Source organism: Pteronotus mesoamericanus, unplaced genomic scaffold (assembly GCF_021234165.1).
Source record: "Pteronotus mesoamericanus isolate MK-2021 breed Mesoamerican mustached bat unplaced genomic scaffold, CSHL_Meso_final contig_82, whole genome shotgun sequence".
NCBI classification, from domain to species: Eukaryota; Metazoa; Chordata; class Mammalia; order Chiroptera; family Mormoopidae; genus Pteronotus; species Pteronotus mesoamericanus.
The window spans coordinates 13,058,080-13,079,338 of record NW_026555265.1 but is presented as its reverse complement, the minus strand read 5'-3'; the positions used below and the strand labels follow the sequence as shown (position 1 = coordinate 13,079,338).

The following is a 21,259-nucleotide window of genomic DNA, read 5'->3' as shown; positions in this document are numbered from 1 at the left end:
TGGTGCTGGGAAATAGACATTTGAGAAAGAATAAAACAAAAATCAAATGTTTTGTTCCCAGCAACAAGTCTGAGTGCAGCAGCCAGGCATTCCCCACCAACTTTGACTGGACCGGGGATGGGGAATGAAAGAAAAGGTCTCAGGCTTGAGGGGTGGTTTAAAAAAAAAATTATACACTTTGAGTGGCTTGGATGTACCTTTTTTTGAACAAAGTGTTTTCTACTGCCTATCAGGGGAGGCTGGATCCTTGCTCCAATGTGGTTATAAAAACCTTATCTGCAAGAAGTTTTCTCTAGAGGCTGTACTGCTCTCACTAGGGAGAACAAACATTGAACCCACCTCTCCTCCCTCTCAAAGAAAAAAAAAAAAAAAACCAAGGGAGGGAACATGAGGGGGAAGGGTAGTCGTTGGGAGGGGGAGAGGAAAAATAATTCTTCAAAAAAGAAAAGTCAGTCTTCTCCTCTCCAGTCCGTGGAAAATCCAATGGGGACGTTGACAAGACAGTGTTTTTTAGGAAACGCGTCCAAATATACAGGGTAAGAGTGAATGTGTGGGGAGGGGGAAAAAGTTGTGGGTTGTAGAAGTTATCAAGTGGGATTTGCGGCGCTCTCTGCAGGAAACCAAAGCGGCTCCAGTTCAAAGCCACATGCACCAACGTGACATATAAGCCATTAAAATATCATCCTGACGGCTCATTTCTGCTTCATCATACATTCCCTAACTGCTCCCCGAAAGCTGGAAAAAGAGAAATGAAGGATGACCGCCTCACTGGAACCACAAAAGAGAGGCTTGGAGGGGTTTGTGGTCCCCCCTCAGCCACCCCAAAGTGATGTGCAGAAATGAGGCGATCCCAGCAACAGGTGGAGCGAGGTAAGTGCGTGAGTCCAGGGGGCAAACAGATAGGACACGTACCCTCAGCAGTTGGCTAACAAGCTCTCTTATCGGGACCACTGGCACCCAAACCCCACTAGGGGAGAGGCCCTTCTAGACTTTCTTCCCCAATCCCCTCCCTCTTTAGCCCCCCAACCGTGTATAGTGGCCCCACCCCACTGACAGGGAGGGGAGGAGGGGGCCCTTCTGCGCTGGGGCAGCGATAGGGATGAGTCCATTCCTTCTCCCCAGGAGAGGAGGGCAAGGGGAACGAATGGAGCTCCCACCCGCAAGGGGACCAAGGGCAGCTGGTTGCCGGTCCGCCCTCCCTACCTCATCTCCTTGTAAATTGTCTGGGTGTCCCACCGTGAGCACAGGAAGGGGAGTAGTGGCCCTGAACTTCCCTCGCGCCGAGTAAGCGGGACCCGAGAAGGCAGCTTCTCTGCTTTGCCCCTAGGAGGATGGCAGGAGGAACTCGGCTTCCCCTCCCCAGGGTCAAAGAAGCCAAGTTAGCCTGGCTGGCAGAAAGATGATGGAACTTCTCCGCCCCAACGTGACCGCGGATGCTGGCTGGGTCAGCCGCGGGGCTGGATCCTTGCCCTCGCGCTTCCTGGTCCTGCCTCAGGACGCTGACCGCTAAGATCCGCTCTCTGCGCGCCGCCTGTCTTGGGTTTGGGACTTGGCTTTCTTTCTCTCGAGTGCAAACGAAGGCTAGGACTAGTTCTCTGGGGAGCAGGCCACAGCCACCTAAGATTCTGGGCACTGCCCTAGACGACTAGGGACACTGTAAATTAAGGGCAAGAGAGGCCCGAACGGGGTCTGGCTGTGAAAGCTAGCACTACCTCAAAGGCTTGACGGGGAAAGCTTGGGGTTGATGAATGGTCCATGGGGACGGTTGAGACCTAGCGAGATCTTAGGAATGGAGAAGGGACTTAGAGGTTGCACCTGGGCTGGCACCATCTGCCAGGAAACCCCCTTTGGATTCCCAGGTCATATTTCTCCTCCCTTGGGGAGAAAATTTCAGACTACATTGGCGGCACAGCAACCCACAGGGAGGTACCACCTTCCCTTCCTCCATCTAGCCGTGGGCAGATTTGGAGGGCGGGGGGCGACTGTTACAAGGGATAGTTAAATATTCAGGCTGGTCCTTCAGGCGACTAATACAAACTCTACTGTGGACACACGGAAGTCGCCTAGCCTTCAGCCCCGGGCTGAGGAAACCGGAGATCTTCCCTCTAGGGAACAGAAGAATGAGAAAAGGCTGCCACAAGACCCATCCTCGCATCCCAACTTCCTGGTATTCGAGGGCCTGGTGGAGGGGAAACAGAGGGTGCGGGGTGCAGCTGATAAAAGAGGGGAGTCCTTTTTGCTTTGACTTTGGAGCTCCTAGGCCATCTACAAGGGCACCTGCTCTGCACCCGCGCTGGCCGAGCTATGGTGGACAAGGGAGCATGCCTTCTTCTCGGGAGAGCCTACAGGTTAATCAGTGTGGAGCAGCATTGAAGGCTTGGGGGCTAGATTCCTTAGCTTGGGAAGCAGGCTGCAGGTGACCTCTGACCTTGAATAAGCTACACAGACTAAGGTGACCCCACAACAAGCAGCCTGAGTTTCCTCAAAGAAAAATTGTGCCTTTGCATGTACCCACTGGCCTACCCTCCTGGCTCTCCCCCAGCACGGTTAATATACTAGGGTTCACTGGCACCTCATCCTCTCAAGGTATGGAAAAGCAGGCAAATTCTAATAAGTCTCCAGATTGTGCTCCTGACTAGTGAGTCAGTGGCGGGGGCTGGCATGAGAAGATAAGTCAGGATCAACTGGGGGAGGGGGACCATATCTAGCATTTTTAAGGCTTTTAAATTCTTAGATTGGTGGGGATCTCAGGTTCAGAGGCCCAGGGGACCTTGCTGGATTCACTCCCCAATTCGCTCACCCCTCCTTCAATGAGATGAGTAGCTTGCTAAGTAGGGTGAGAGGATGAACCAAAGGAGAAGATATTTACCCTTGCTCCCTGAACTGGCTGGTGATGGAGCTGATACAGAGAGCAGTTTAAGGTCCCAGTTGCCTGTCTGAAGTCCAGCCTCTGCAACACTTGTTTGCATGCCTGTGGGTTTGTAATGCACAAAAGACTGCAGGACCCGGGAGTAGAAGTGACACAGGCCTCTTAAATGGAGGGTTTGGGCAGCATTGTGGGTGAACAGACCTCTCCAGGGAAATTCACACCCATTTTCTTCAGAAGCCAAGAAGTAAATTCTATTAGTTCCAAACAACCAGGATGTTTTTCACACCAGATATCCTACCATGAAGAAATTTTAGAGTAAAGACACCCAGCATGCCACTCTTCTGTAGGAATGCAAAGTTGAGCCTCCTTTCTCTCCTGATTTGTGCGGGAAGAAGCTTATTACCTTTGGGGATGAATGCCTTTTGGTTAAAGGGAATTGAAAATAAATAAAACCCTCTGGGAACCGGTGAGTCTACCCCGCTACCCGAGTCCCCACTCCTCAGGCTCAGATCTAGAAAAGAAGGGAGAGGAAAGGGTGAAAACACCAAGCTAGCTCAAGCCTGGGTTGGGGGTTGAGAGAGAGAGAAAGAGATCTTTGAATGTAGAGAACTGGAAAGCCTTTGAGATAGCAGAGCCCCACTTGCATTTGGCCTGTGGTTCAACAAGTTAAACAACCGCTTGTTCTGTGGGCTGGAGTGTCAAGACAAGCAGACTTCCTCATTGACAGAGGGCTTGCTGTGTTTGTCCAGCCTGAGACCTTTTCAATGACTGTTTGTCTTTCTAGGCCAAATTGAAGGCTGGGGCTGGGTGGATTGCCTCTGTTTTGCTGCTCTACTGCTTTTCCTCTCCTGACAGATGCAGAGGTCGCTGGGGTGGGTTTCAGGCTTTAAGAGGTCGCTTGGTAGTTCTATGAGCAAAGTGAATCTGAAAAGTATGTAAATATCTTGGAGGAGGGAACAGGTTGTTTCTGACTTTCTTTAATAAGAAATAAGACAACCAGGACCAGATGACAGAAATGATACCCCCCCCCAATCTGGGGAATTTTATATTAACTTTGAAAAAAATCAACCAGAGATGGCTTCTGGGAGAAGCAGCCATATGAGGGATTCTGCACCACCAGGGCAGAACAGGACGTCAACATCTGCAAAGAAATTCCTTTCCTCCCAGTTTCAACAGTTACAACTCAATTTTTAATCTGCTTGCCTCCCAGCCTTCTCCATTACATCTCACTAAACTCAATAAACTTTTAAAAAATGGAGGCTTCTCATTAAATAAATTCAAATTCTAAAAGTTAGAGATGTTTGAACACTGACTGACTGACTGAAAAGGTTCTTAATTGTACCTGCAAAGGAGATCAACAAATGTGTTTCAGATAAAAATTTTATTGGGGGATGATGACTTTAATATTTTTATCAAAGATACATGGTTTTGTAATAAATAAAGGAAGTTTCCAGCAAAGTTCTCCCTTTTTTTTTTCACTGCCAAATTTGAAAATGTTCGAAAAAGACTGAAAGACTCTTCAAACCAACACTTTCTTTCAATTACACATGGAGGCCACAAAATTTTGTCTTACAAACATATATAAAATTATTCAACTAGTGACTGTCCCTCTTTCTTTTTTCCCCTAACAGGCTCAGAAAATGAGATTCAAGACTTCTTTGGTGATGAGGAAACGATTACGACTTTACCGAAACGCTCTGAAAGACTCAAGTAAGTTAAGATCTTTTTTCAATACTGCTTTGTTGAAGTTATTTTTTTTTTAAGTTAGAAGTTTTGTTTTATCTTTTGCTTATACTGGTTGTGTGTTTGGGGATGTTTCCTAAGTTGAAATGAAACTTCGAACACCACCTTGGTGTTTCATGCATTTGCACACAAATCAGCTACTCAACATCCCACCAGTATCTGACTAACCTCCCTCAATGCCTACTCATCTGGACATTCTAGAATTAATATTTGATGACTCTCTCATTGAAACAACCACCCCTGACCTTCTCCAGTTCCACTGTCACATTATTCTATGACATATTCATCTTGAATTCATTTCCAGACGATTTGATTGGAATGAGGTTTGACATGTATTGGCTTCCATGAAAGAAGCAGACTTTGATCTTGGTGATGGGGTTTACATGATATGCATCATCTTTACCAGGGACACCAGCCTTCTGCAATGTGGTGGTGATGACATTCCCACAATGTGGTGTCTGAACAGGGAGTGACTGACAGCCGCTTGGTCAGGAATGCCTTCATTGTGAACAATTTAATTTAATATTCCATTTAGAATAAGCATATGATTTAGGGTTGGGTGTTTCCCCTTCCAGGCATCTAGTTTTCCTCATTTCAACTACACCACCAGCTGGTGGTTGCCCCCAAGATGCTTCTTTGTTGGTAGGAAAAGCAACCTTCTTAACAAAAGTTAAATGACAACTCAGGAAATGGCTCTCTTCTATTATTTTGGGATGATTTGATGGCAGAATTCTCAAGAGAAGTGTGGCTATTATGTAAATTCAGTTACTTTAATTCTTCAATGCTGTTCTGAAAGATCTCTTAGCCACGCTTTTAATCTTTTGTTGAAAGATGTTTTGCAGAATCATTGCTTGAAAATTAAATTCTATCCAAATATATTTTCTTGCATAGTCCGTTCCATTAATGATGATTAAAGCCCCAACTTACATAGCAAAGGGGAGGAATGTCTCCAAAATTCTGATAGATCTCATCTCCTTTGTACAATCTGGGCCTGGACATACAGCGGCTTCTGAGGGCTCAAGTTATTTAATTACTTTCCCATAAGAATAGGGACAAACTCTCACTGCAGGAATCCTGAAGTCTGTCTGTGAATAATAGCCTATGAAGAGATTTGGCACTAGTTTGGGGTGGTAACAAGGAAAAGCTGAAGACATTTGGGGGTGGTAATAAGGAATCTGATGAAGAGATTTGGCACTAGTTTTGTGGTGGTAAAAAGGTGGTAACTAGTTTGGGGTCAGAAACAAACAAACAAACAAAAAATAGAACAAATCACTGCAGATCTAGACACAGAACGTCCATGCAACAAGGCTTATGCTTGGCCAGGCTCTGTGCAGTAGCACTTAGCTAATAGAATACTGCGTTGGGCATAACCTAACACAGATAATCATCATTTAGCATTGTTTAAGAGAGCAAAATTGAAAAATAGCCCAGTTATGGATCTGAAATTTCCCTCATTTCTTTCATTTCCAAGGGAGAGGTCAGGCATTTTTCTCATTTGAGCCACTGATGTGAGGAGCTCTCTGGCAGATGGTAGCACCATCAAATGTCATATTTCTATACAACAGGACTAGAAAATCAGCTTAGTTGATGCTGTTGCATTGGCCTGGCTGGGATAAACAAGGGTAGTGAGGGCATGATTCTGGGCACTGGGGGGATGTTTAGGGTCTGTTGGTGAAATGTTCTTCAAACAGGTCCCCATGAAAGCTCCAGAACTTCTTTGACCTCTGCTGAAAGATTCTGGACTGCAGAATATGTCTTTTTTCTGCAAATCAAGCAGGAAAGTGGATTCAGTAATGCTATAAACCCCAGAATGGTAAGGAAAAGAATACTCTAGCCAAACCTTTGGTATTGGGAGTAAGTGTGGTGAGATAACTTTCTGAAAGGAAAATTCTGATCACCACCGAGGGAGATACTACTCCTCAGCCTGCCCAAGCAATTGTCAGTGAAACCTGAACTCCTTGCTACCTGGCACTGAGAGACTAAAAGGAATGTCTCTAAAAACTAAAATAGGCCTCCCTGACTTTGGTGCCCCACCTGTCTTTTGTGGTAGCTGGATACTGCTTTGTGGTGCTAATTCCAGACATAAGCTTTGAAGACCCTTTATGGCATCACCCAAAGCTCCCTGTTTATAAATAGTAGTGGGTAAAATGGATCTTTTTCCCTCCCTATCTTTGTCCCTCGGGAAATATCCCTGCTGGAGAATGCCTGGTCCCATTGCTATCTTTAGCCAAACAAGGAGTGAACCTTGCGGCTCCAAGGAACTTGCAAGGATCAGGCAACCTTACTGACCTGCAGGTTGACTGACCCCCTGACTACTCAAGAAACATCAGCCCAGGATGGGTCCAGATGTTTTCAGTGCTTCAAGAGAAGGCTGCATCTGGGAGGGAGTTCCACGGGGCCAGGTAACTGTTGGTGAATTTGACTGAATCAGACGTATCTGCCCTTTTGCTGTTGGCACAGAAAGCCATACACATGTTCAAAGCTTTTCAAGGTAAAGTTGGTGAGAGAGAGCGTGTAGTGTACCAACAGTGTCTGTGTACAAAAACCCTGCTTCTTATTCCTGGAGTTCACAGAGTTAGTGCTTAGTATTCAAGGAGTCTGCAAACCTGGATGAGAAAAAAAAAAGCATCTTTATTTTCACCACTTTCTAATGGAAAGTTATCATTTTGTTGTATTATGAAGGTGGGCAACAAACACAGTAGTATTAAAATTCACTAGACTCACCAGGGTTCAAAAAGTGTAGACAGACTAAAATGACTTAAATACCTTTGTTCTGTACAGTTATGCAAAGATTGTGATGCAAGCGGGGTGACGGTGTTTATATTAAGAAATACATTTTTGTGCAAACCAGATTTTTAATGGAAGTCAAAATGGGTGGTGACTTTGACAAACATCTAAACAGTAGGCTGTAGATCAGCTAAGTTCAGGTGGGAAAAAAAAATATTTTAGTTGCTCAACTGCTGCAGATGTGCCCTGCACTTAAGTCTGAATGCTACAGGAGGAGATGACTAAGCTCTGTGTTAAGGGATGCTTAGGAGAAACAGCTGGGCAAGGGGTCCCAGGGAGGAACACACGTGTTTGGGTCTTTAGTTTTGATCTTTGTTATTTTTGGAGCCCTGCATGGGTTCAGCCCCTACTGGCCTAGAAAACTGCATCATTCAACAGACACCTGCGCAGTGGGAAGCCTTGAAACCAGTCACTGAGATTAGGAACACCTCGCAAGAGATAGAGATCATGCCTGACCCAGCTTAGAGGAAGGGGGAAAAAACAGGGCAGGAAGGAGGAAAAAGGAGGAAAACAGGGCAGGGCAAAGGGAGGAGGTACCTATAGGCAGAGGGGTGAATCCCAGAAAATGACTGTGTGGGAGAGGGTAAAAGCCAGGAAAGCAGACAAATCCTCAAAGTCTAGCCTCAGCACTGCTGTGGAAGCCCTTGGTTTCAAGAACAGATAGGTTTGGGTTGTCAAATGCTCTCCTTCAACTTTTTTTTTTTTTTTTTTTTTTTTTTTTAATGCTAACACAGCATCTATTGGTAGCATTCCTTAAACTCCTCTGGCTAGAGGAGCTGAAAGACCTGCATTTGTCAAAGCTAGGGGAAATTGTTGCAGAAGTTAATCACTCACTAAAATGTGCCCCAAAGGGAAACAATGAATTAGAAGAAGAAAGTCTCAAAGAATCTGACAGTTTTATAAATAAGTTATTTTTTAAAATTAAAAGAAATATTTATTTACTGGCCATTATCTGTATAAAACTAGACCTTGTTGCTGGGAGTGGGTGGGGCAGCTCAATGAACCCTGAGTCAGAGTTCCCTGTAATCTGTCCAAATGTTTCACCTTGGCTAGGGGTTCAAGGTCTTTTACTCAAGCCTTAAAACCTCTTAAAACACCTTTTCTCTGAGTTGGGATGCTTTCAATGGCCACCAGAGAAGCCCAAATACTTAAGTTGGCATTTTTGGCTAAAGACAAAGGCCAGCAGCCCTTCAAGTTGCCAGGCGATGCAGCCGGCCCTAGCAGGTGGGCACAAAGGATTCACCCCTCCTCCTCGTTTTATGCCACATTCAGCTGGACCAGAAATGAACGTTGTTGTTTTTTTTCCGACCTGCCACCCCCCACCCCAGGACGGTGGAACCCGAAACTTGAGAGGGCGTCTGCCATAGGAGGCCATGAACCAACAGTCCCTCTTTACAGCCTGGGCAGGGTAAGGTGGCCTCCACTCTGCTCAGAGTCCTAAAAGCAAGCATGAGGGAGGCAGAGACTCTGGCCACGGGCAACAAGTGGTGGGGGCTGAGAGTGTAAGTGACCCCCTAAGACTCCCTTCCCAAAGGCTCCGTCTGGCGGCACGGTTTTACAGAGCTCGAGACCTGACGGAGAGTGACGGGGAAGTGAGGAAGTGTCCCTTTTTGCTACCTTCCCTTTTGTTTCTTGGGCCAGTCCGTCTACGGGTCAGTGTGATTTGTGGCTGGGGGGATTCTAAGCTCCTCTCTGGAGGCCAGTGTGGGATTGAAGACAGGCTCTCCAGGTCATCCCCTCCTCCGGTCCACTTCTGGCTCTGGTCAGGGCGGGATTCTAGGGTTCGAGCCTCCGTGAGAGCGCCAGGCACCTGGAAGAGTCACTGCAGAGACTAAACGGGAGCAAAGGAGTGAAGAGAAGGGGAGGGGGGAGGGGAGAAGAAAAGATACAAGTTGGAAGGCGTGATGTGGTCTGGGCTTTGGAAGAGGGGTATGTGTGTATGTGTGTGTGTTTGTGTGTGTGTGTGTGCGCGCGCGCTCGCGCATATGAGAGAGTGAGAAAGAAAGAGATTTCGAGAAAGAAAATAAAATTAGGCTCAAGGGCTGCTAGTCTAGTTCTTTCGCTCCCGGCCGCCTAGTGTGCAACTGCCTTTCCTCCTTGCTCCTGGAACAAACCGCCGAAACCTTCCCTGTGCAGCAGGCGCTGCCCATCAGCCCAGGCAAGGCTGGGTACACTAAGTCTGCCCAGAGGATGTGTGCAGCGCAACATCCCCTCCCCAAAGTCGTGGAGAACGGAGGCATAATCAAGACCCACTAACTTCCAAGAGCAGATCCACCCAGCTTTAGGGAGAGGAGGGGGAGGAGGCTCTGGAGGAGAGAAAAGAATCCGTGCTCGGGTCAGAGCGCATGAGCAGTAGAAGCAGGACATGCTGAGGGGCGATGGGGGGCCAGGCCGGAGGAGGAGCGGGAGCAGTTGTGTGTGTGTGTGTGTGCGCGTTTGTGTCCGCGCGCGGCGAGACCTGTCATCGCTGACGTCGGGCCGGGCGGCAGGCCAATGGGCGACCTAGGCGATTGTTCCTCTCCGCGGGCCCCGGCCGCAGCTCCGAATCTCTATTCATGTCCTCACGCGCCCCGCTGCAGCGTCTGTAGTGTACGGGTTTCAAGTACGCTTTCAAGACCGACAGAGTGGGGGGGGCGGGGGGGGAGTCACAATCTAAAACTTGAAGGGGGAAAAAACCCAAAAACTTTGCAGAAGTTTTTTTGTGGTTGTTCTTTCCCTCCACACTGTCAGGTGACGGTGGCCTGAACTGGCCGACAGAGAGAGCTCCGGGGAGTGTGAGCCCGGATGCAGCAGGCCGCCCACTCCCAGCGGAGCTGGGCGCTGAAATTAGTATATATGGCCCAGGCACCTCAGCACCACCACCACCACCACCTACAACATCCTCACTCCCCTCATCCCAACTACCGCGAAGGGTGCTGGGACCCCGAGCGCCCCAGGGAGTTGGTCGCCGAAGCGTGCTTGGGTGGCAGGTTGGACCTCTCTGGAGCAGAGCCCAGGGACTCCCAACAGTCCACAGACTCAGCACTGCGAGTTCCACCGTCCCTTCTACTTGCCGCGCCGCCACCATCTATCCCTCTCAAGCTCATGGAGCGGCAGGGGGCTCTACCCAGCAGCCACCCAGCCCAGTCTCTGCGGAGGCGCTCAGCCTCGCGCGATCTACCCAGATTGCTGCCGCCGCTGTCTGGCTCCAGGTCTCCGCGCTGAAGGCAGAGGCCGTGGTGTGGCTGGGCTGGGCCGGCCCCCCGGGCCAGGTGGAACGCTCGGCTCAAGGCACCCGTTCTCACTCTCGCTATTTGTCTCGACAACAGGTAGTAGCTTCGGACACCATGGCCCCCAACTTGCTGCCGCCTCCAGCCCCTCGGTGTTCCCTGGCCTTCAAGAACAGCCTCCCCAGGCCTCCGCCGGCGGCACTTTGAATGGACTTCTGCGTCTGGGGCTCCCCGGAGAAATGTACGGCCGGCCCGAACCCTTCGCGCCGGGACCAGTGGCCCGCAGCGACGCCCTGGCAGCTGCCGCGGCCCTGCACGGCTACGGGAACATGAACCTGACCATGAACCTCGCCGCGCCCCACGGTCCCGGCGCCTTCTTCCGCTACATGCGCCAGCCCATCAAACAGGAGCTCATCTGCAAGTGGCTGGCGGCGGAGGGCCCTGCGCCCCGGCTCCTCTGCTCCAAAACTTTCAGCACCATGCACGAGCTGGTCACGCACGTCACAGTGGAGCACGTCGGCGGCCCGGAGCAGGCCAACCACATCTGCTTCTGGGAGGAGTGTCCGCGCCAGGGCAAGCCCTTTAAAGCCAAATACAAACTTGTAAATCACATCCGCGTGCATACGGGCGAGAAGCCCTTCCCCTGTCCTTTCCCGGGGTGTGGGAAGGTCTTTGCTAGATCAGAAAATCTCAAAATACACAAAAGAACTCACACAGGTCAGTATTCGGTACTATCTCAGAAGAATCCTCTGGGGAATCAGGCGGCCTCTTCCGGGACCTCGGGCTGGATTTCCTCAAGTTCCATCTGGGGAGAGGGGGGATATTTCGGTGTTTCCATGAGCCAAGTCCATAAAATATTAATTACACCCTTCTATTAGAATCACAGAAGTTCCCAAAGCTGAGAGTGCAGAGGATAATATAGTATTTCTGCTCTGGGGAGTGAGGATGAACGTGCTTGGGTTTCTGGGCGTGCAAATGTGTGCTTAATGCTGGTTGAGTTTGATTTTAAGGTATTTAAAATAGCACTGTTTCCCAAAGTCTTAAAGACATAGGAACAATTTAACTTTTCCTGGTTTCTTTGGCGAGCACTTCTCCAGCCTAACAACCTGATCGCCATCTGAACTGAGGGTCCTCAGGCCCTACGTGCCTTCTTTAGGATTTGGGGTCCGTCCCTGACTTTGGCCCAGTTTTGGAGCCTTGATGACTCGACACTTGGGACGTTTGAGAAACCCTCCCTTCTGCTTTAGCAGAGATCCAAGGAGACTCATCGCCCTAAATGTCATTTACCGAGCTGTTAAGTGAAATGGGGACATGTGTCAACCACATCTGTTAGTTCTAGTTAACAGAAAGAAAAGGAGCCAGGGCAAGCGACTGCAAAGTTGAACTTCTCTGGCCAGAAGCATCTCTAATTAATGCAATTGCAAGGAGAAAGTTTTCACACTTCCCAGAACAGACTGTGAAGTTACATTAATTAGTTTAGCAGCCAGATGTTTGTACTCTACTTAGCTAGGGTTTTCTTGCCCCCCCCCCCCAAAGTTTGAGAAGTTATCATCCTCCTTCCTCTGTTTGTTTTTGTGATTTTTTGTTTTTTTTTTCTTTTTGCATTGGGAGTGGGGGAATGGGGGCTGGGTAAGGGGACCGGTGTTCTACCTTGGTGCCCCACTTATACTCCCTGGCCTCTGCTTTACTCACCTCTATTATTGGTGAAAATAATTGGCAATTATTAGAGCCAAAAAAAAAAAAAAAAAAAAAAACCTCCCCCAGGCTGGAAATGACTGGGAAAGAAGCTTGGTAAATCCCGCATTCTCCTACAAACCCTGCAGTCTTGGGGAAGGTCGGTGGCCAGGACCTTAGCACACGAGGAGGCCAGACCGAAGTCCACGTTTCGTCTCTCAGTTTATTTCCGGAGCATGTGTGGAAACGTATGGTTTTCCGGAGCTGTTTCTAGGATGCCTCTCCCTCCCGAGCATTTTTCCCTTCCGCCCCCACCTCAAAATTTCATCGGGGGAGGGGAGAGGCGGAAAGAGGTGAGGAATTGATCACTGCCCATAGGCCGGCTACTCCACAACCTGGCGTCCTGCACCGCAGAGGTAGACACGCAATCCTGAGCCAGAGAAGGAACTCATTTTTAATGACAGGGGAGTTTTAAACAAACAAACTTGTACTGCTCTTTGCCGGCCTACTGTTTGAAGTCCGTGAAGCAGAAAATGGTTAAATTCTTAGTGCAATCGACCTACAGCAGAGAAGCAAGTTCAGTGTGCCCGGGCTGGCTCAGGTTTACTTCTATTCAGGACAGAATTTTAAGTGCGTCTTTTCCACTGGCAGTCCTGATTCATTATCGCTGGAGTTAAAAAAAAAAAAAAATCTACAGAGCCTCTCTTGGTCTACTCAGGCGTTTCTCTCAACCCCCCTCCCCTAAATAATGAAAAGGGCGGGGGGGGGGAGAAAACCAACAAAATGTTTCTCAAATGGCAATAGACCTCACTGCAAATTATTCATGAAGACAGTTCTCGATTCAACAGGAAAATAATTGCCTTTTCAAATATTAATGGCGTTTCATTTCCTCGAATCGCGGAAGTGGCGAATAGGAGCTGATGATCCTCGGAGTTAAAATTATTCCAGATCTGAATCCCCGGCCTGGCTTCGGAGGCGGCTGCCCCGAGCACACGCCGTAAGGTTTCACTTTGTGGCGGTCACAGCAACCCCAGAACAATGGTGCTGCCGCGAGGGATACCCGGGCCAGCAGCCGCGCTCTGGCCGTCCCCACCGCCTGGCGCCCTTCCCGGGACCCCTGCGCTGCGGCCTCGCCCCACCATACGAGGCTGTGCGTAGAGAGAGGCAGGGCTGGGGATCCGAGGTAGAGAACAGACCGCGCGGGGGCGGAGACGCTGCGACGACCCGGTTCAGCCACAAGTGAGAGAAAATGGCGCCAGCGAACTGCTCCGCCGCCGCCGAACTTTGTCGGGCAGGACTGGCTCGGGGTTGGGGAAGGGGCCTCTCTCGGTAGTTAAGCTTCTGGGAGGAGACTCCGGGCCTTTCACCCCTCAGCCCCAAGCCCAGGCTGCTCGGGGCGGGCTGCAGGGCCCTGGACCAACCCTGCGTCTCCACAACCACCCACAGGGCTCAGAGCCCAGACTTAGTGGGAGGGAGCGGGCGGGAAGCAGCGTGTTGGGGGGGAGGTATGCGGGTTAGTGTTAGACAAGGAGACCCGGGCACCCCCAGCAACTGGGGACAGGCCGCGGGGGCGGGGGGACGCAGCCTCACTTGGCCTCCCAGGGGCCTCGGAACTTCCAGGCTGCCTGAATTACCTTCAGTGCCCTGCCTTTTTCCGCCTCTTCTCGTCTGGGACGAAATTATTGTTTTTGTTTTACGTGAATGTCCAACGAGGCGCTAACAAAGTGGGATAAGTTGTTAGGGGTAATATTTGCCGGGGAGGGGGCACAATCAATCTTAAATTCCATTCCCCCTCTGTTTTCTTAGCAAATCTTGTTTTCTTTTGCAGGCCCTGAATTGCATGGTTCTTGTAGGATTTTAAAAAAGAAAAGAAGGTGGAAGAAAAGTTTTAGTTTGGCAGATAGTAACAGGGATTAGAGGGAAGAAAACAAGAGGCAAATAGAGACACTGATTTAATCTGCATGTCTCTTTATTTATTTATTTATTTATTTATTTATTTATTTATTTATTTATTTATTTATTAACGGTACCGGTGTCCCAGAAATAGGCTCCAGCACCGCTCAGTGTTCCCCTGTACTAGAAAGAGTCCTGCAGGAGGAGGGCGCAGTGACCGGCTCACAAACCTTGGCCGCGCGGAGGCGAGGGTTGGGCGCAAACCTCTGGCTCACCCTGAGCATCGGCAGGACTTGCGAATAGTGGCTTTGTTTGTTCAAACCTGTCCCCAAAGCGCCCGTCTTTCCTGGAAGTCGCGGGAGAAGCAACCACAAAGGCAACAGTTCTCCAGCCGTGCACCTCTCTCTCCTCAGCCAGAAGCTCGGTAGCGGTTTCCTCTACCCAGGGCTCCCGGCGACATCCACTTGTTTAACGTGCCTAGACACTTCCTCCCCTCCATCCCGCAGCATCTGCGGCTCCAGCAGGAACCGGGGCTTCCGGGCTCTCGGGGTTCCTGCTTCCCCCTCTCGCCCGCGGATCCAGCCGGCGGTGAGCTCCCGGATTGGAGCTCGGTCCTCGGCCAGCATTTCCACCCTAATGCGCGCTCGCGCCTTCCCGCGGCTCGACAGGGCATCGCACCGGGAGCAGAGTCCCTCGCGGGTGCACCCTGGCTGTCCGCTGGCCCTCGCGCGGTCGGCAGGGACGCGCCTGGCCTGACCGCAACATCTGCAGTCACACCGAAGCCGCCATGCTCAAGGGTGCGATTGCTTGATACACCGCGGAGCACTGCTTGTCCGGGCCAGATCCTGCCGTACCGGCCTCTCCACTGAGGCCGGCGAGGCCAGACTCCCGGACCTGCTGGTCCGGGGAGGCCAATCAACCTCCTAGTCAGGTGGGACTAGGAGAGCTGGCTTCTCACGGTGGCTTCTCCAGGAGGCCGCTGGAGCAGCGTAATAAAATAGCATTGGTGGCGCGCGTAGGTAGCGGGATCCCGGACGGTTCAGGCAAGATTTGAAGAATGCTGCTAAATGTTTGCCCTCAGGGGGTCGAAGGGAAGGGGGAGGGGGCTCCATTTCCTGTAAAAATCTCCTCTGAAGTGAATCATTGCTCAGAATACCTTTCTCTACAGCACGATCCACATTATGCACATGCCGTGTGCATCGGCTGCGCATCCTTAAATCATCCCATCGCCTTGGCGTTTACACAAAACCTACTTTAGGAAACAATTTGGGCCAGGAATAGGGTATGTTGGGGTGGACCCCTGGGCAGTAAACAGAGACGTTTGGCTGGAACAACAACTTTAAATTGAGCAGATGAGAGCTCCTTAGTCAACTCTATTCTCTGGACAGACGAGCTTCTGGCTCTGAGTGGAGAAAATTTGGAGGAAAACAATTGGAATAGATGGGGATTTCTCAGGGTGAAAACTCAACTAAGATGGAGTCTTTCTCGCTCCTCCTCCATACCCTCCCCTAGGCCCAGGCAGGAGAGGGGGAGGGGTTGAGGTCTGCGGGAGGCCGCACGGGAGGCGCCCTCCGAGCCGCGAAGGGGGTGCCGGGCCTGAGGAGCCGGGCACAAAGGTTTCTGAAAATCTCTACTGGTTCTTTACCACATAATGGAAGAGAAATCGGGGGAGGTTTGTGAGGCCGAGCCCGGCCGCGGCTCACACGCACTAATGTCTCTGCGTTGCCTCCACCAGGGGAGAAGCCCTTCAGGTGCGAGTTCGAGGGCTGCGAGCGGCGCTTCGCCAACAGCAGCGACCGCAAGAAACACTCGCACGTGCACACGAGCGACAAGCCATACACGTGCAAAGTGCGCGGCTGCGACAAGTGCTACACGCACCCTAGCTCCCTTCGTAAACACATGAAGGTGCACGGGCGCTCACCGCCGCCTCCTAGCTCTGGCTTCGACTCAGCCACGCCGTCCGCCCTGGTGTCTCCTTCCTCGGACTTCGGCCGTGAACCCCCGGTGGCCTCCTCGGCGGCGGTGGCGGCGCGTGGCGCGGAACTGAGCGAATGGTACGTGTGTCAAGGCGCTGGCCGGGTAGCGACTGCCCGCGCCGCACCCTCAAGCCATGCGCCAGCACCTGGCCCTGCCGCTGCCGCCGCCGCCGCCTCCGGTGTTAGGGCTGCTGCTGTGGTTGCTGCTCTGCGTACACTGAGTGTTAGTCTAGGCCCGGTCTCTGAGGCTTGAAGAGAAGGTGAGGAAGGAAGGAAGGAAGGAAGGAAGGAAGGAAAGAAGGAAGGAAGGAAGAAAAGAAGGAAGGAAGGAAGGAAGGGAGGAAGGGAGGGAGGGAGGGAGGAAGGGAAGGGAGGGAGGAAGGGAGCAACTAATAATTAGAGCTCATTGAAGATGCTGGTAAATGTCCATTATTTTAAATGTAAATACAGTACTCATATGTTTTCTACAGTCACACCCAGTACCGCCACCCCCACACACCCACATAGACACTGCCATGACTGGGTAGCATGGAACTAGTGTTTGGGGTAAAGACAGGAAGAAAGAAAAAAAATGTATTAGGAGAGTTCATGTGCAATCTTGGAATGTTCAGGTGGCAAAACTAAGACCACCAAGACCTTGCGCAGTTCAGAGAATGGGAACTGTTTTCCTTGAGGCCTGGGCCGCTGAGATTGCCACGCCCCACTCCTTTCCCAGCTTCCAGTTGGAGCCTCCTCCAAAGTTCGAATCACTTATACACTACCTCCTATTTCCTTCCTCTTTTGCTTCCTTAAAATTCCCCATCACCCAGCTATCTTTTGAAACAAAAATATGCAAGTTTCAGATCCAAATGTTTCCAATTACTTCTATAAAGGAGATAAAAAGATTTCAGCATCACCCCTTGGTGCCCCTTCCCCATGAACTGGCCCAAGAGCACAGATATGTGAGACTACTTGTATGCCTGTTTAGTATATACATTATATACTTGGGGCAGGAGGTGGAAATACAGACAAAAGACTGCTAGAGGGGCTGTAAGATTCCACGTTCTGAGGCTTCCGCAGAGCAATCACCCTCTCCTCATCTCCCACGCTTGTCCGGTCTCCGCTTGTGGAATCTTGTGGCTGCCTGGCGGTGGGAGTGCACTGAGCCAATGACGTCACTGAGCCGAGGTCTCCACTGCAAAGGGATCCGACCTAGGTGACAGTGTCTGGATAAATCGCGTCAGTTCTGTGATGGTCAAAAATCGCACAATATTGGTCTTTTTTTTTTTTTTTTAAGAGTGAAGAAGGGGGTTTTGAAATGAACTGCAATAATAAATGTTTTAAAGGCAAAAACCTAATGGGTCTAGATTGAATGTGTATTTTATGTGCTGGGTACTCAGTCTCCAAAAAAAAAAAAAAAGAACCAGATGTTGGGGGCAGGGAAGATGAAAGCATTTGCAGTCGTTTCCAAGAATGAAAAATTTGAGCCTATTTTCCAGTCTGCCACCTTTGGGGAGGATGGGGGTTCCCAGAAAGACTTGTTGAGATTTGGAGGAAAAAAGAAAGAAGAGGGGGAAAAAATATGAGTAGACCCATCTCAGTCCCCTAAGAATTTGGATATAAATAGAGTTATGATATTCTCACCCAGGGAGAGCCCCTAAAGAGCTTAATTTTAAAAGTTGAGCCCAGCAAACTAGCCCTGGCCCGGCCACTCTGCTGGATTTTCTGCTCGCTCCTCTTCAGATATGTTAGACAAATATCATTCCTGCCCAGCAGCCCCACAGTTCCATCAGGTAAATAATGTCCCAACTGTAGTGGGACTGTTTTAATTATCCCCCTCCCTAAAAAAAACAAAACAAAAACCAAAAAAATAAAACCCAGAATCTTCCCAACACATCTTTAGTGTCCTTGTGGGAGGGGGACTACAATCCCCTCTTTGCTCCACTGCAATAGGGCTCAGCGTGCGACTGCATGGTCAAGGGCTGGGTGGGCAGCAAACCTTGTTCCCCAGCCATGGTGCAGAGGGCATCTGGGGAATTTGCATCTTCTGACAATGTTTAAAAATTATCCCATCCCCAAATTGGATTCGTTTCTTTCTCTTCTATTTCTAGTCCCCATTTTCCTTTCCGTCCCCAATCCAAAATAATAAAATAAAATAAAAATGGTCGGTCACTAATCGCCTTTAATTTTTCATTTGCTTGTTACAGATGTCCACCTCGTTGCTCGCAAGGTAATCTCGCCCGGCGCAGCTGAGAGCCCGCATCTCACGCTTGCGACATCAAAGGGCCCGCGCACAAAGCAATGTTTCTTCGCCACGGTGCATCTTCATGGTAAGTTAGGATTTCTATGGCAATGGGCAAGTCGCACTGAAATCCTGAAAGGCCGAGCCTGGAGCCCGTCCAGGCTTTTCATTAAGGACATAATATTTACGTCTAACAGGCCTTTTTTCTTGTGTATACAAGTATATATTTTTGTTTGACGCGGACTAAATCATTTTCATTTAATTTCCGGTAAACAAAACCCACGCGAATGGGCACTTGTTCCCGATCATAATAAAAATGGATAATAATGTGAGGGAAGAAAAAGGCCGCTTGAATCGCCGCTCAGCCCCCTTTGTTTCTGCTTTCTGCGGTGATCAGAGGGCGCATTTGGGTTTGATGGCGAGTTTCTAAAGGCGAGGAAATGGTTTGTAAGAGGGGAAAGAAAAGGAGAAAGGTCTAATCAAGCTCGGGTTGTTCAAAGAGTTGGGTTTTGGGGTTGAAAGTGTGAGTTTGACGGTGCATCAGCATGCCGCGTTAGGCTCGCTATGGAAATGCGCGCGGGGAGCGGCCGCTTCAAAGGCGGCACACTTCACTGCAGACACTCTATTAAGATACATTCGCGCTGACCTTTGCTTTCACGCCATTTAATACTGTCACTATGTTCTCCAGTGTATACTTCCCCCTTAGGACCTGCCTCGCCGATGTTTAGGGGTTCATCCTGCATTTGAATGTAGGTGGGCGCTTTGGTGACAGCGACACTTGCGGGAAAGGGCGGAGCCGGACTCCGCACACCTTGGCTGCTCCTCTAAGAGGCTGCAAGGTCAGGAGTAAATAACTTTAGGGCAACCTCAGAAGCTGAACAAATGAGCACCCGCAGCTCGTTTTTGTGCAAAGCACCTCTCTGCATCTTGAGCAAGGTGGAGGTATGAATTTGAATGGGACTTGCAGGTCAAGAGAGCCACCTGGATGAGTCTGGAAAGTTCAGACTGTGGCTTTCGGACATTTCCACTTTGGCCCCCAGCACGGCCCATTCATCTCCTCTATCCCAGAAGTCTCCTGTGTCTCCCCAAACTTACTTCTCCCTATAGTAGTGTGTATGGTACCCCTCAGGCCTGGGCTGGCCCTGGGCACGAGCTCAAGAGCACAAGGCCAAGGGAACAGGGAAGATAGCTGGAAAGTTAGAAGTCCATGTTTCCTTAATTGTCATGTTGTTTATTTTATCCAAGTACCCCAGTGAATAGGGGAAAAATAAACATGGTGGAAAAAAAATCAAACAGTGGAGTCTTCTTTAGTGCCAGTCCTTGTGGTTGAATAAAAAGGATGGTCCGCTCTCTATTGAGTTGAGAAATCTTTGAAGTGGGAGTTATTATCTGAGACATTCCTGCCTGTTGTCCTAACAACGCTGATGAAACGTAAAAGGTTCTTTGTCAGCGATTTGTTCTCCTCTCTGTCAAACTCCGTCTGCCCTGTTAGTTTCAAACCGTTTCTAAAGAGATAAAAATCAAACTTCTTAAAAAAAAAAAAAAAGACATGCACACTAACTGATAACTTAGGACTAAGTCCTGCTAAGGGTAAAACAAAAGTAATGCAGAGATGTCAGGTCCAAGGCCTGTGGAGGTGTGCAGATGTTGAGGGACCCTTTGCAAAGTATCTGACACATGCAAGTAGGCTTCTGTATGCTCTGGCTTGCACTCAATCAGTCCAAGTCAGCTCACCTGAGCCTCCTATGGGGCCTCCTTGAGCTCCCAGTATTTTTGCCCAGGATCCTTGGAACCTAAGTCTGCCCAAGTTATTGTTAATATTTCCTACTCCTTAAAAGACAATCTCTGCTAAAAATAGAATGATTTTCTGTTTTTCCTCACTAGCAGCAATCAGCAAGCTTTTTCTGCCATTAATAGAAGGGAGAGTGGCATGAGGGGGAGAGACATTCTTATGATTTCCTGTTTTCTTCAGAATCGTGGCAATTGGAGTTCAGAAGATTCAGTTTACAAGATAGTGACCCCAGAATGCATGCAAATGTCCCCTCCCATCCACATATGCAGTTCTTCAAGTTATATTGTACACAGGAAAGAAACTTTTACCCGGTCCATCTTTCCCCAAACCCCCTTCATGTGGTTTTAGAGGTGGTTTAAATAAACAAGGATGTTCTGGTCTTTCTACTTCATGTGCTGACTAAATGATTTGTAAGAAGTTTCCCCGAGCTGTAACCCATGCTGTTATAATAGTGGCAGCAAAATGTTGTATCTTACATTGATTTTTAGTCTCTTACTTGAGGTCCCCATATGTTTATTTATATTGCTAATTTATGGGAAAATGTAATGATTACAATAAATGTGAATTATACAGACAGGCAAATGTTTTGTAATCATAATTCACACACGCAAAGACCTGACTGAAACCTTAGACTGTTTAGTACCCTCTCTACCCATGCTGTTTGTGATTTATCATCTGTCCCCTTAGCATCCTAAATTATGAACTAACTGCAAAGAAAAAAAGTTGTTACATAGTATTTGACGGAAAATGATTGTTAAATGAAAACACAGTTGAAAGCAGTGGCTTAATCTTGCTGTAAATATGTAAAAATAAATTAAAATGTGATGCTTTTCCCTCCAAAGCCTTTTGTGTACATGGAGCTCCATTTTGCTATTTTCTTTGGAAATAAAGAATGTGATGTTTTTCTTCCTCTTTTGAATCTGAGTGTCTTGTTATTGCTTCATCATCCAGTCCTCTCCCTTGCTTTCCCTCTCGGCTTCACAGGAACATATCTGAAGTCCAATTGTTTGGGATTGAAAATCGGAGAGACCCACCAAAATGGCCATCGTGGAGGAGACCTCTCCCACCCTCACTTTAACCCCAGTGACATTGGCA

General features: G+C 49.1%; 1 protein-coding gene across 3 annotated transcripts; it reads left to right on the top strand.

Moving 5' to 3' along the window:
- The first annotated feature begins 409 nt into the window (after positions 1-409).
- ZIC4 (Zic family member 4) lies at positions 410-20,996 on the top strand. Of its 3 annotated transcripts, none has more exons than XM_054585169.1 (5): positions 410-870; positions 4,501-4,579; positions 10,708-11,325; positions 15,911-16,229; positions 18,338-20,996. In XM_054585169.1, coding segments are annotated over exons 2-5 (1,008 nt in total). In that variant the 5' UTR covers positions 410-870; positions 4,501-4,509; the 3' UTR covers positions 18,339-20,996. The 3 variants fall into 3 exon arrangements, with proteins under 3 accessions (XP_054441144.1, XP_054441146.1, XP_054441145.1); XM_054585170.1 differs by having other exon boundaries at positions 487-536; XM_054585171.1 differs by lacking the exons at positions 15,911-16,229; positions 18,338-20,996 and having other exon boundaries at positions 10,708-11,664.
- Positions 20,997-21,259: the final 263 nt, after the last annotated feature.

What these genes read in the sequence shown, in the direction of transcription:
- ZIC4 (XM_054585169.1), top strand. Translation starts at nt 4,510, where the DNA reads ATGAGATTCAAGACTTCTTTGGTGATGAGGAAACGATTACGACTTTAC. An exon ending in AAACGCTCTGAAAGACTCAA is followed by an intron (nt 4,580 to 10,707) that starts GTAAGTTAAGAT and finishes TCTCGACAACAG; the next exon opens with GTAGTAGCTTCGGACACCAT. An exon ending in ACACAAAAGAACTCACACAG is followed by an intron (nt 11,326 to 15,910) that starts GTCAGTATTCGG and finishes TGCCTCCACCAG; the next exon opens with GGGAGAAGCCCTTCAGGTGC.